General features: G+C 42.6%; 1 protein-coding gene across 4 annotated transcripts in view; it reads left to right on the top strand.

Annotated features, from left to right (window-relative positions):
* CACNA2D3 (calcium voltage-gated channel auxiliary subunit alpha2delta 3) overlaps nt 1-15,402 on the top strand; it is a 900,680-nt gene that overhangs the window by 807,477 nt on the left and 77,801 nt on the right. For 2 of the 4 annotated variants that reach the window (XR_015151529.1, XR_015151528.1), the window contains 4 exons: nt 3,149-3,210; nt 4,464-4,508; nt 10,652-10,714; nt 13,922-13,990. Coding sequence is in view for 2 of the 4 variants with exons in the window: in XM_086367461.1 (XP_086223587.1) it covers nt 3,149-3,210; nt 4,464-4,508; nt 10,652-10,714; nt 13,922-13,992 (241 nt within the window). In the remaining 2 variants the exon portion in view is untranslated. Of the gene's footprint in view, nt 1-3,148; nt 3,211-4,463; nt 4,509-10,651; nt 10,715-13,921; nt 13,993-15,402 lie in introns of those variants that run through there. The other 2 variants (XM_086367461.1, XM_086367460.1) reach the window with 1 other exon arrangement.

The raw sequence follows: 15,402 nt of genomic DNA, 5'->3' as shown, positions 1-15,402 counted from the left end.
AGGGCATCAGGACCAGGGAGAGGATGCAGCCTGCTGGAGGGAGATCAGAGAGAAGCAGCAGGCATGATTAATGGGATGGAGGGACTGACTCATGAGGCAAGATTAAAGCACTCTGAGGAGCTGGGGTACAGACCGAAAGGGGCAGATGATAGCAGGCTGCAAGTATGTTAGATGGATAAACACCCAGGAGGGAGCAGCTCGCTTCATTAGAGAGGTGAAAATGGGGCCTCCCTCAGAGAATGGGAAGGGTGCTCAGAAAGGGCACGGGTGACTGACAGGGGAACTCAGTAGATGATGGGTGGGCCAGGGGCAGCTCTGGGTTGCTCGGACTAGAAACATCATGGAAAGGTCACCGTGGGGTGACTCTTTCAGGGAAGCCTCTGCTTTTATCCTGTGGAGTCTCGAAGCCTGCTGTGACTGCTGACCTGGGCCTGTGAAAATATTAAGTACCAGTCATTGAATGTTTCAACAGTCCTGAGGCCTTCTGCATGGAAGTCAGCCTTCTGCCATCCCTCCCTATCTTTAGTAGAACCAGAGATACTTGGTCCAAGCCCCTTCTTAAATCCAGGGCACACTCTCACCCCTGCCTGCTGGTGGATCTGACCAGAAACCCAGCCAGCACCTTGATTTACAGCTTCCTCAGTTGGCTCGTCTCCAGTAGTGATATGGCTTGTCAGGCATTTTGGAAGACAAGATTCATTTGAAACTGCAGTGACTATCTTCAGGCTTCAATATCAGCTTCCTACAGGTATTCTCTGAGATTTTCTCCAGAGTTAGGAAGAGCAGCTTCTGCTGTAGTCTGACCAAATGGCCCATATTGTGGTAGTTCCTCCATGGACAACTTACTCTCTTTAGTAAGACCTGTAGAGTAACCGTGCTCAAATTGATTGCACATTCAAATCACTTGGGGTGCTTTTTTAAAATAGCTGTGCCTAGACTCCACTTCCAGGAATTCTGATTTAAACGGTCTTACTGTGGGCGGTGCAGGGTAGAGGGCAGGGGTTGCTTCCCTGGTGGCTCAGATGTTAGAGTCCACCTGCAATGCAAGAGAACCGAGTTTGATTCCTGGGTCGGGGTGATCTCCTAGAGAAGAGAATGGCAACCCACTCCTGTATTCTTGCCATGGACAGAGGAGTCTAGTGGGCTACAGTCCATAGGGTTGCAAAGAGTCAGACACAACTGAGTGACTAACACTTTCACTTTTTTTTTTTCCCCCACTGTGGAGGGGGAAGGCACCAGGCATCAGAACATTTTCTTTAAGTTCCCCATATGGTTCTAATGTGTTGAGAACTGCCACGGAAAAACCTTTATTTGGGTATGATTATAATTCACACTGATGTTACTCTTCTATCTAGCTAGCTAGCTAGGTACTGACTATGCTATCACCTGAATGGTTTTTCTAAAAAAGCAAGCATTTACCAATAGGCCATCTATGTGCTTGGCCCCATGCTGGAGGCAGGGATCCAGTGGGGAATAAGAACGTGTCCCTGTCCCTAGGGAGCTTATGGTCCAGAAGGTAGTCACTTAAGGCAAAGCAGGATGAACCCAGAGTACTGACATGGTACCTTTCAGAGAATTCCATTCTGTGTGTTGCAGCTATGCTTAACTTGAAATTCTGAGTGCAAAGATAGATAAGTCTAAGTGTACATGTCATAGTTAAATATGACTCTCAGGTCTTGCTTCAAAGATTTGTTTAGGAAGTAGAAATGCAGTTGGTAATAACAAGGGTAACAACCCAAGGTCTTCATGAATCTTCAAGTTCCTGAAGCCAGCACAGCAATGTTTTCCCAAGGTGGGAGGTGTCAGGGGGCATCTAACACGGTGGCAAGGTAAAACTATATGAGTGAATTTTGGGGGGGTTGGTAATCATGTATTTCTTTTACTAGATATCATTATGTGGATTGAAGTTACTGTAGGTATTTCAGCAAAAGAAGAAAGTGTGGAAAGATAAATAACAATACTGTGATGGTGATGGTTTAGTGGCTAAGTCATGTCCAACTCTTGAGACCCCATGGACTGTGACCCGTTAGGCTTTTCTGTCCAGGGGATTTTTCAGGCAAGAGTACTGGAGTGGGTTGCCATTTCCTTCTCCAGGGGTTTTTCCTGACCCAGGAATCAAACCCAGGTGTCCTGTGTTGCAAGCAGATTCTTTACTGACTGAACCACCAGGGAAGCCATGGTGGTGTGCAGATATGGCAAAAATTGGGAAGGTTATGTGCATGGATTGAAGTTTGCATAACTGCCCAGGGCTAAATGGTGCCCCTTGTGGGGAGTATAGTGTTTCTAGGACAATCTCATTTTTTCTTTCCATCTCCTCTAGAGTTTTCTCGCCATCTGATGAACTTTTTTCTCTGACTTGAGTACTTTTCCTAATGGTTGTAAGAGTTGCTTTGTCTTGACTTCATAGAGAGAAATATTGTGAGCTTGTTCATGGCATAATTCTAAGGTTCCCTCGAATTCTTCTTCCCAAAATCTCAAAGCACTTTCTTAACCTCCTCCATTTCTGTACCTTTCTCTCACTGGAAGTAGCTTTCACTCTTGCTTTAGGGAACTTTTAACAGACAAGCAAAGAACTATATAATTCCACAGAGTTCCTGGGGAGAGAAGATCATTGAGATGTGGATACTGGGGACCAGTTAAACTAAGTCACATCATGACCAAGGGACTCACTTGCAAACATCAACCCATGACAAGTAACTTTTCAAATTTCATATCTCAAAACACTTGCAGAATATACCTTTAGGTACAGAAGTTTATGCATTAATGACAGAAACAGAAACTCTGAAAAAACCATGATCCTCTGAATATCCTTTTTACTTCTATTCCTGTTTTCAGCTGTGCTGGGCAGAGTGTTGACCACAAGTGTGTGAATTTTAGAAACACTCAAGTAACATCTCTCCAAAGAGCCATGTGCACTGTGCTCAGTCTGTCCTGTCAAAAGTTATATGAGTGTAGGTAACCTTGAGCATTCCTTACCTGAACAATAAAATGTCTTAGTTGTATGCTTCACTGTAAATTTAGTTTTTAAGTGTTCTTATCTGATATGCTTACATCAGCATCTTGCCTTGACAGATAATTTTCTATGATAATCTTAAATAATTGTGTAAAGAGATCTCTAATGCCTTGTTTCATTTATAATTTGTCCCAGCTGTAGGCATTCAGATGAAACTTGAATTTTTCCAAAGGAAGTTCTGGACTGCCAGCAGACAGGTAAGTTATAATCAGCATGTTGAAGCATTAGCAACACTGTTATTATATAGGTGTTCACATTTGAGTACCCAGAGCCCAAAAGTGCCAGATTTCCGATGAATGTTTGTAAAATGAACTGCTGGGCTGCTCAGGTTACCTTTCATTTCAGTGCAAAGTAAAGGACTGACAGCATGTGAGACACCACATGCTGAGAAAGCAGAGAGTTTGCTCCTGAAAACAGCTGTAATTGTGAGATCAAAATAGTGACCACCGTAAAGAGAACTTTTTCTTCTAAATATCAGGGACTTTTGCGAATTTGCATAGTGACTTTTCAAAAATCTTATGATGCCCAATTATTTGTGAGTCTCTTTATTTCGTTTTTGAAGGATTCTGCATAGCTGGGTTATACTAAGCATGCATCTGCTTTCTTTGGCCAAGGGCTTCTCTGCCTTGGATAATCTGGGAACATTCTTTACTTGCACTGTGTATTCTGTACGAAGTAATATCAGTGGTGTTTGTTCAGTAACTCAGCAGGAATGGCAACACATAAGATGTTTCCATCTGTCCAAGTCTATATGTTGAGATGGTATATAGTTTTTCAAATGAAAATACTTTAGGAATTTATGCATCAAGAACACAGAAGTTTTTAAAAAGTCAGTGGGAAATAATTTAAAATTAAATAAATACTTAATTATATTTCTTGTTACAGAAAGATTTGAGGTCTTAAAAAGATATCACTATTGAATAAAGCATAAATTAACATGGACAACATAAATTAAAATGAAAAAGAACCAGGTTACTCCTAAGTTGTCTTTTTGGGGAACACAGGTATACCTGTGGCGGATTCATTTCGATATTTGGCAAAACTAATACACTATTGTAAAGTTTAAAAATAAAATAAAATTTAAAAATTAAAAAAAAATTCTTTATTGAATTTGTTACAGTATTCCTCTGCTTTATGTTTTTGGTGTTTTGGCTGCAAGGCATATGAGGTTTTACCTCCCCACCTAGGGATTGAACTCGCAACCCCTGCATTGGAAAGCGAAGTCTTAACCACTGGACTGCCAAGGAAGTCCCCCAGATTAGCTTTTATATTACTGTCTGGGGCTGGTACTCATCCTAGAGAGGATGGGCAGATTCATCCTGGAGCATTCCCTTCGGATGAAACAGGCGAGGACTCTGATGGGCTGCCCTTCAGTAACCTGATGGCAGCCTTAGCAGATGCTGGTGTGTCCAAATGACATGTTTCCTTTTGTTTCCGTCTCACCTCACAGTGCGCCTCTCTGGATGGCAAATGCTCAATCAGCTGTGACGACGAGGTATGATGGTCTCCTGGGCCTGTCTCTGCTCTGATCAAGTTGGGGCAGGGGGTGGGGTGGTGGCGGAATGACTGAGGGTGCTTTCTCACAGGGGGAATGTCTCACAGAGCCAGATCTAAGAGGTTGCTGTGAACCAGTCTCCAAAAACCCAAGGACATTTGCTTTGTTTCTTTCTCTTTCTTCTCCCAATCAGATAGTTTTGGAGAGCTGGGAAAGTATAATTTAAATGTCCCATGAACAGCACTGTTGGGATTTTGGCGTTTTATAGAACACAATACAAATTACTGACATTTGAAACTCTCACTACAATTCTCAGAGTTTTCTACCAATGTGGTACCTCTTTTCATCTTCTTAACCACCTAGTAAAATGGATTGGAATATATGTCTCACTTTGCAAAGGGGGAAACTGAGCATCAGGTAAATTAAATGTCTTGGTTAATTTCATGTAATAAAGAAGCTTAAAAATCTAAGCGTTGAAAACTCAGCATGTTGCATTCTAGCATACTGCTTCCCTTCTACAACTCCCTTTCCCTCCCTTCTTTCTTTTTCCTTATCTCACTCCCTCAGTCTTGGGAGGACAAATTTGAATTCCACACATGAGCAGTAGAATAAAAAAGATATACCACTGTCCCAAGTTTGACCATCAGATTTAAGTTTTTATAGCATCCAGTCCCATGTACCTTCTGCCCCACATCTTAGATCAACCACATGTGAAGTAGCATTTCACCTTGGCTCAGGCAGCCTTCTCTCTCTGAGTCAGCCAAACCATTAGTCAATACATAAAGTGGAGCTTATAAATGATCACTCATTTACATTCCTTCTAGTTACCACAGGGATTAAATAAATCCTGCTGCTGTCCTAACCAAACATAATTCCAACACAGAAAATATGGATTAGAAGTATATTTCAAAAAAAAAAATAGGCAAACAAAAGGCAAGTAAAGAAATATAAAAGAGGGAGTATGGGCTGAAGGTAAAGTACAAAATGCTCAGTCCTTAAATATCCGGCAGTTAAAAAAGAATCATAATAGCTGTATGAGTTACTACTATTCAAAGAGTAAAAGCAAAAGCCTGACTTTTCCTGACCATTAGATCAAAAATAATTTTCCCAAAGGAAAGAGTACCCTGTGATGTTTTATGACCAGTACCCTTTCAGTAAGTTTGGGAATGCCGTTCATAGGCTAGTCAAGTGGCTTCAAACCTCTCCTCTGTTTTTGAGGCATTACTTGTCTTACTGTAATGCTCAGTTCAAAACCACACAGCTCAACAGTAGCATTGATTAATCAGTGTTACGAGGCCCTGTGTTAAGCTGCTAACTCCAACTTGTGTTAGAAGCACGGAGGACAGTTGGTTGATTGGTTGCGTGACTGGATGGATGGTTGGTTGCGTGACTGGATGGATGGTTGGTTGGCTGGTGGGACTGATGGTGCTTTGGATAGTCGGTTGGTTGACTGACTGGTTTCTGGTTGATTGATTGGATGGACAAACAGTTGGTTGAACAATTTAATGAATAAAGTCAGAGGTGGTCATCTTCCCACAGCCTAATACTGCCTCTGTGCATTCTCATACATAAAAATAAGTGGAAATGGATTCCCACTTAGAGCTAGAAAAGTGCAATGTATGTTAGTTATCCAGTGACTCATTTCACAGGTGGTCTAGCACAGCGGTTAAAGGTACAGGCTGTGCAGGCAGAGTAGCTTCCAACTGTGGCTCTGAAAGTAATAAGCCTTGCCTTAGTTTCCTCAGCTATACACTGGGGATAGAAACACCCCCAGAGTCATGGTGAGGATGAATGAGATAGTATATGGAAACTTTATAGCACAGCTCCTGTCCTGTGGTAAGCCCTCAATAAACATTAGCTATCAAATGAAAATGTCTGCAGACACATGTAGTGGTTCGCCTGAACCTAAAACCTCAGGTGGAAGCCACATACAAACTTTAGTCCCTTGGGCATAGCAAGCACAAGGTAGGATATCTTCCTCAGTACTAATATCTGCTTTAATAGCCTTGGGGATGGAGCCTCATTAAGATATCATTTTGAAGGTTCATACCTTGAAAATTAAGTGTGGCATAGGCTGGATCGCTGAACTTGATCTGATGCTCAAATATCCCCATTTTGCACTTTAAAGCTATCATCCATTTCCCATTTTGATTCTAAAGTTTTGGCTTCAGGCACCTAGTTGACATAGTTTTAAAAAGAAAAGCCAGGCCCCTTTCCATCCTTTCAGCAGACTCTTTCCATGTGTCATTCCCTTTCATAGCTTTTAATTAAGTCTTTGAGACCATGTCCCTCCACTCCCCCAACTGCCCTCAAGTGATCAGGTCCCCATTAAAAACAGCTGTGGGGGCTCATTAAGTTCACGTGCTTCTGGCTTCTCTTCTCTACTGAAGACCTGGCACAACTCCCACACACTTATCAGACACACTTTGCCTCGGATCTGATCCAGTCCCTCTGTCTCCCCCTGCAGTGGCCTCCCTGGGCCCTTGACTTGAGTGTCCTGGGCTCCTGGGTGGAGTCAGTCTGGCCAGATGTCTTCCAGGCTTATAGATACCTCTTCATGGAGGGCCTGGCCATGGGCCTAACTGAGGACTTTAAGGAGCTTCATTCCACCCAAGGGACTGTTAACTTCAGAACCTGAGAGGCAACCTGTCTCACGCTGACTTCTTCCTTCAGGACCTATTTATTGAGCCCTCCTGACATCCCTGGTACCTCCAGCCCCCAGGAGTCAATGGGATGCAGAGTCAGAGATAGACCCTGTCCTCCAGGAGCTAACTGGTTAGAAGGGGAGATGAGCACATGTGCTTATCAGCTGACTTGCCTCCACAACCTCTTGCTACAAACTGTGTGACAACTTCTGTCTCCAAAAGATACTCATAAAGAGGGCACACAGCAGGTGCTGAAGAGACACAAACATGGTTCTCTGAGGACTCATAACGCACCTTGCACCATGCTCAGCAATTTGCACTCGCTGGCCTACTTAATCTTCTCTTTGAAATAGTTGTTGCTGTCTCCATCATGCAGATAAGGAAACTGAGACTGGGAGTGTTAAAAGGCTTTTCTCAAAGTCATGCTGGTTCCAAGTGTCCAAGTCTCTGATTCTCAAGCTAGTATCTTAGCCTCAGAGCTAATACCACCTTCCAGGGAACACAGCTTAGTGCTAATGTTTCTCACTTCGATATTCTTCCTCCCCAGTTTTCCTTACTATCTGTGACAGCCCAACTACCATGGCCTGGTTTGGGGCTCTAACCTCAGGTATCTTACCTAACCTGCTTTTGAGACCAGAAATCAGACTTTCTGAACAATATTGAGGCAACAAAGAGTTGAAGAAAGTTGCCTTTTAAGGCAACCGTCACCAGCTCTTTATTTCTGCCTTTTCCAGACAACTTCATCTTTGAATGTTTTGTCACAGGTGGCTGTGGAATGGGTGCTTGCCATGTCTGTCAAACTTAGAGTTCCTGCTTTGCCCAAGCCCTTCAGCCTGTCATTCTGCCCTTGTCACAAAGGGATGGACAGACTCCTGAGAAGTTCAGCTTAATTTGGGGCAGAAGTAGCATAGTGAGGGAAAGCCGACAAAATATCTCTTCTATTTCCTTTTACTGGAGGAGGGAGAATGGAAAAGACAATTAACTACTGTAAAGAGACATAGAGAAAACAATTTATCCAGACTAGAATCTAGCTAATTCTACTCTGATTCTTTCATAACACAGCACTCTGCTCACTTAACTTCAGGGGCCTTACTCCATTCCACCGTACTTCCCAATAATTTAATCCAAGTGCTTGTTGGCAGGGAGATGTTTATGAAGTCATCACAGTGACTGAATATCCCTAATGTAACAATATTGCCTGTAATGAAAACTAAATGACACCTTTCAGATTAAGGGACCCAGTTCTACCTCAGTGACACAACATCCTTGCAAGGTTGACAATCTTTGTTGCATACTGTCACTTCTGTTTCTTCCATACCAGATGAGAGTGGAAACAGAGGCTGATAACTGTGAAGTGAATCTCCTAATGCCCAGTCCAACGTTGATTCCATGCAGTGCTGTCTGTTATAAGGGGCTGAGGTCATCATTTCCAAGAAATGAGGGTGGGGAAAGAACCAAATATTTATGTCAAATTATGAAACATTTTATTGAAGCTTCATCTCTAAATAGAGTGGAAATGGTGAAATATATTTTATTTTACTTAACAAATTTAAACTTAATAAATTTGTAACTGTAGTCATATCCTGATTCTATTAACAAAGAACATGTTTGGTTTGGGAGTGGGGAGTATAATATTTCAGATAAAATTATAAAAATCAAAATATTTAATCCTTCACTTTATATTTGATTTTCTCAAAGTGATCACAAGGGAGGTGACATATAGTGGACTTTAATCAGTTTCCCCGGGAGCTTCTCTTATTCTCTTCCTTTTGAAATCATTCTCTCTGGAAGCATCTTTCATGTTATTGGTGGTGATGTTTTGTTTTTCCTGAGTGTTTTATCTCTTGTGGGTACTGATGTGCCAGTGGTTTCATGTGTGATTGGAGCTGATCTCCAGTATCACCCTCATGGACTTCAGGAAATATTGCTTCTTTCCCAAGATTTTCAGTTGCCTTGTGTTTGTCTTGTATTGTCTAATATTTGCAGAGAAAGACTGACCACAAAGTTATAGGTCTAATAGCAGTAATACCGATTGACTAGGGATGTTTGGGTAGGAATTTATTTTATAGTTAGGGATGGAGGGTAAGTTAGGATGACTTTGGATTCTCTACACAATTGTAAGGATTTGGAGAGTCAGTATATGGAGGCCACTCCTATGCTCAGCAGGTTGTTTTATTGATTGAATGGAGGTTAAGCTCCCTTTGCATCAAGGTCTATATCTCCAATTTGTCTCATATGATCCAATTAACTTAAAATTAAATTGAAATCTGCACATACCTCGTGGCTGCCATATTGGACAGCCGGGCTCTGTGAGTGCTTTCACAGTGCTGTTTCCTACAAAAGGGGAACGTCTGTCAGGACTCCCAGCTGGGCCAATATAGCGTCCATGCAGCCAAGAGCTTCTCTGAAGAACAAGAGTGTGACCTTCACCTGGCCCCTTTGAATAACCGAGAGAAACTTGCTCACCAAAGCAGCCAGTTCTTTTCTGAAAGGTGCTAGCAAGGCTTTTAATTTCCTGCTGAATCTCCACCATTGCCTACTAATAAAGGATGCATCTTTCTAACTAGCTTACTGCTGTACTTCTGTGTCTCGCTAGAATCAACTCTGTGGATAAGTAAATGTCCCAGAAAAAAAGCAGCCCTGCAGTGGCCTGGAGTTAGGGGACTTTAGCTCACGGTAAAGATATGTTACAAATTAAATGTTGCAGTCGGTATGTAAAGCTGCAATAAATAGAAACTGAGTTACATCAAGGACGGAATTAAACCTTAAATTTAAACTCCACAGCACTGTAATTAAAACTTAGCCTGTAGCAAATCATTCACTTGAGATTAAAGTAGTGTGGGGGAAGCAGAGGTTTGGGCTTACCTTGCTACAATTTATAAGTCTGAGCTACCAAAAGCTAACAGCCCTGCCCCCAAATCCAGCTCCCAATTAAAAACACAGTTTGAAAACCTTTAGGAGGCCTGAGGGGCCCCTTTAACAGAAGTCTGCCCCTTCCCCCCTGCCTAAGTCTATGAACAAATTAAAAAATATTACCTGGTCCCCTGATGGTCTTCTGAGCTGACACGGTGTTTTCATTAATACATCATTAGAGTCATGGCATTGTGCTGTCGTTTTGCTTTCAAAACAGCCTGCACTTCAGCCACTGTTAATACAGGTTCAGAGGCCTCTGGACACTTTGTTCCTGGGAAATATTATTCAGGTCATATAAACTTTTAAAAAGGAAGACAAACTGTAATGAATAATTTTTAAATGCATTTTCTTTTTATCCCAATCTGGGATGTTCAAGGCTTGCTTAGTGTTTAAAGTTTATTTGTTAGTTTTGCAAAACAAGTGCTGGGGTCAGCCTAACTTTGTGCTTAACTCCAAGAGCCAGCTGGCATTTCCAGTTCCCCCAAAACAGCCTACAATAGGTGTCTCTCAGGTTGGAAGTACATCATTGCATGTAAAAGCAGTCTGAGGACCCAAAGTTGAAACTGTGGTGTTTTTGTTTTCTAGACTGTAAATTGTTACCTCATAGACAATAATGGATTTATTCTGGTATCTGAAGACTACACTCAGGTGAGTGAGGAATTTCTACCTACTTACAGTAAGGATCCCAGACTGTGCTTGGGTCAAGGGAAGTGAAATATGGTGTTGAAACTTTGAGACAATGATCTGTATTTGAGAGGTAATAGCAGGAGATTATAAAACCTTATTTCCACCCCTTTAAGAATGTCACAGCCTACTTCTCAGCAGGCCCTAAAGAGATTTTACCTCCAGGGAGGAGAGGAGGGGTGCCGAGCCCAGGCTCTGCTCTCTTACACATAAAATGTTCCATTTATAGAACTCTTTACCTCAAGTGTGGAGGTGCCTGAAAGAGTTCGGCTAATTTTAAGGAGGTTTTCTCCTTTTAATATTTTGATATTTTATCTTTATATATAATTTATACATCCACACAAATATATGTATATATGTATGTCAACATAATTATTCTTTATGGCTTTCTTTCTGGTTTTTCCTTTTTAAAAGTCAGTTATCTGAGTCCAAGGATTAAGTTGGGTTCTCAACACTGAGGGCCAAGAATCCACATATAGTTAAAGAATGTTTTTCATTTGATGCAGCCGTGTGCAGTGTCGGGGCAGGAGGGAGAGATGGAAAGAAACCAAGCTAGGGTGCTCAGCAAAGAAAGCTCCACTTTTATTTGGAAATCAAAGTAAGAGTTAAAATCAATAGCATTGTAATAGAGAAACATGAGTTTCTCCTTTAAAACTTGGTGCCTGAAAGCTTTCTCTGCAGTTAATGAAATTAGCATGTTAAAGTCAAATCCAAATCAGTTTAGCCATATGGTATAGGAAAGAAACACCAGAGGTGGAGGCAGATGGTTTCTGATGTGAGCTCTCTTCCTTAACTCGATTTGGAATATTGGGTACATCCCTTAACTTGCTGGGACTCCTGGTGGGGTCTATGAACGGAGGATGGTTGACTGCAGAAGTCTTCTTCTACTCTAATACTTGAGGATGCTAGCATTTTATAATGAGGTTTCATTTACATCATTTAAAATGTTTCAATAGTCAGCAGTGTGATAGACCCATTAATGCCTAATAAATTAGTTAATTGTCCTTAAGTATGGCTCCTTAGGGTCTGAGCTCAGTGGCTTGTTAATCTGTGAACTCTGGCTCCAGGTAACATGTGGAATTGTGCTTCAGTTTTCCCTCTTATCTATGAGAATGTTGTGGGATTTTAAATGTACCTTTGGTCGATGGTAATTACATAGTTGAGACTCAAACTGCTCACAAATGGTCTCCTCAGATGCTGGACGTCACTAGATGTTGGACAGTTGATGGACATTAGACAGGAAGGATAAGCACATGAGATGTGGTCAGTTTCATGGGAGCAGGAATGGCCATAGGCCTATGGTAATGTGCCCCTGTGTCTGGGAGGAGTGAGAACCCAAATTAATCCCCTGTGAAGATGAGCTCTGTCGTCCTGCCATAATCATGGAGGGCTGAGATGAGAACCTGATCCTGGTGGGGAACGACATGGCACATGTCTTTCAGTGGTGAGTCTTGGACCAGCCAACACAATGAGCCACTGGAATAGTGGCCTCTCCTAAGCCATAGCCACTACATGTGGCCTCTGCTCCCTCCTTTACTCATGGGTGGAATAGCCCACGGAGCCTGCCCTGCCCCAGCTTCTTTAATGTCTGGTTTCTGTACCCCAATTAGGTTAATTCTTCTTCATCTAACAACCAGTTCCACTGACACTGGCATATTTACACACAGGAAATGCTCATGTCCTTGTTGCTCCCAACAGCAGCACATACCCACAGAGTTGGCCAAAAGTTCAAGTTTCCCTGGAGTGAAAAAGGCAATGCTCAATCTTCAATCAGTGAAATGTCATTTCCTTCTTTCCTCCTCTTTTCTGACTTTTTGGCAAAGCCTGTATGTGCCTTTCTGCCTGAAAACTCCTAAGAGCCTACTTGAGGTCACACCATTACAAGGAAATTAGGATTTAGTTAATACAAAGTCTATGGACTTTATGTAGAAGCTTCCCCAGTGGCTCAGCAGTGAAGAATATGCCTGCCAGTGCAGGAGACACAGGTTCAATCTTTAGGTCGGGAAGATCTCCTGGAGAAGGAAATGGCAACTCACTCCAGTATCCTTGCTGGGAAAATTCCATGGACAGAGAGCCTGAAAGGTGACAGTCTGTGAGGTTGCAAAGAGTTGGAGATGAATGAGCACATACACACATGTGGAATTTATGTGATTTGGGCTCTGAGTGTAATGCTCTCTACTCTCCGCCACATAAGATACAAATTCTGAGAGCACCCACAGTAGACATGGGGATTCTCTACTGGTCTGCACTGGCCCCTTCCAGTCTGTTGGCAGAGGAAGGTTGTTGGTCCAAGCTCTGTTCTGCCATACTGGATACATCTTCCCCCTTGGCTCCAGGAGTCTGGAGGGATGCCCGAGGATGTTAATCCTTCATTCCACCATTCAGTGTTTGCAAATCTTGGCCAACACCAAGAACTAGACTTGCAGAAGCAGAAGCTTAGCACTGGGGGAGTGCCCTGAAGATAGTCCCAGAGCTGGAGTCAGCCATTGGAGGTCTGATTGGCCGAGCCTTCTCTTCCCAGATCTGGACAGCTTTATTCTTGGTCAACATATTAGCTGCCTATGGACAAAATGAAGATGTTCCTCAGAAAGTGACTTAGAGAAAGGATGTTTTCTCCACTGTAGCAAATTTATAGAGCCGATGAAGAAGGGATGTATATCCCTCCTGTATATCCCTAAACAGGTCATTTAGGAATTACAAACAATTCTTTTTCTTACTGCTTAGGAAGCCCTTTCACAGTCTGTTTCTGTCTGTATGAAGTAGTGTTTTATTCCCAAGGAATTGAGAGCAGATTAATGCGTACTGCCTCCTTCCAAGAGTGTGTGTGCATGTGCTCCTACATGCGCGTGTATGTGCACATATGTGCACATGTGTGCATGTGTGTGTTATTTCCAGCACTTAGCACGTGTTATTCAATGCCACTCTTACCCCACCCCTCACCCCTGCCATGTATTTGAAACATCCGCATCTGCTTATTTGTTCACTCTGTACTCCCATAACTTCTCATGACTATTAAGACCTTTTCCATGTTTATGTAATAGTAGTCCTGAAAACCTCCTTTTGCCCTTGTCAGCTCCAGGACACAAACTGTGTCCATTTTTATTTCTTCTCTGGTGTTTGGGCGCATTATTTATCTACACTTCCTCTTGGGTCGTCTTTTCTTCCCCACAGACTGGAGACTTTTTTGGTGAGGTGGAGGGAGCTGTGATGAACAAATTGTTAACAATGGGCTCCTTTAAAAGGTAAGGATTTTATGGTTCCTTGCCCCCTCCCTCCCGAGAAAGGTTGCCTAAATAAAATAAAACAAACCAAGGTCAAATAAAGCAAGCCCAGACTTGACCCCATGGCTGTGTTCATGCTCCAGAAGATCTCCTGAAATTTGATGCCTTTTGCATGAGTGTTAAGAGTCTCAGAAACTCAGCTCACAATGCGTTCCCTGTTCCCCTAACATAGCATTTACTAGAGGCCGGTCCTGAAGTCAGGGCCTGCACTGGAAGGAGATTATATTGGTCTGAAGCAAGTGATTGCAGAGAAGTAGGAAACATTTTCATCTGGTCAAAAAAGGAAGAGAGTGTCTTGTCTCACATTGACAAACTGGTGAAACTTGCTAGAAATCTGGAACTCAGGGATGGAAAGTGATGTTTAGAGACTCGATACAATTTTAGAAAAGCAAGTAAAAATTCACAAAACATGCTCCCAGATAGAGGTAAGTTTAAATCTGCTGCTAGAACACAGCCGAGAGGTTTCAGAATTCATGGTAAGGACTGCTCAGTTGAGTTGCAAGGGCTCCTTTTGACTCTTGAGTGAAGCGCACAGCCCCGTGTCCCTCTTGGGCAGGCCAGCCATACCTGTGGGAACACCAGAGCTGATGGGAAGGGACGTTGCCCTGCGCGACCAGGATGCCAGTGATGCCCCCCAGAAGTCAATTCTTCCTCGCCTCAGCCTCCCAGGGAGAGTGGTGGCCTCTGAAGTGGTACTTTCGCGGACATATTTGATGCTGTTAAATATATAATATCAGGAAATACAAGGATGGAACCCAGCTCGCCTGTGAGAGCTATTGCACAGTGGTTGCCAGTGGGAAAGACAGTCCCCGAGTTTATTACTCCCCTGCAGCTGAATGGACAGGAAGTTTTAGCTCAGGAAATCAGACTTTTAAGCTAGTCAGTAAGACCAACTGAGCGCTGTGCTGAAAGCAGGGAATTCAAAAATGATGACCCAATTTTTGAGATTCTGTAGCTTGTTTGTGCCAGAAAGAGGGAAACAAGAAATGATATGTTAAAATGGCATAACTCCAGCACTTCTGCAACCTCTGACACACTTGCTTTCCAGCCTGCCTGAGTGTTCACCCCTGCTCAATTCCCTCTTTAAAATTCAAGTACATTTTTTGCCAGGAGTCATTGTGCATAAGCTTGAAAATTGGGCGTGGAGCTGCCCTGGGGTTGCTGTGCTGGGTTGTCTGCCGTCCGAGGCACCCCGGCTTCTTGTATCTTTACATGGATGTGTACATTTGTGTTGTGTTAGCTTGTTTTCAACTTGGTGGGAGTAGGGAGAGACAAAAGAGGGAGAATAATCACACACGTGTTTCTCATTTGAAAGCATATTTTTCAACTTTTTTTTTTTTTAACAAAATTACTTTTTTCCCCCTCTTCCCT

Source organism: Bos grunniens, chromosome 22, assembly GCF_055505025.1.
Source record: "Bos grunniens cultivar Pamir isolate PY7600 chromosome 22, Bosgru_T2T1.0, whole genome shotgun sequence".
NCBI lineage: Eukaryota > Metazoa > Chordata > Mammalia > Artiodactyla > Bovidae > Bos > Bos grunniens.
The sequence above is the reverse complement of the archived record's forward strand: the minus strand, read 5'-3'. Positions and strand labels throughout refer to the sequence as shown.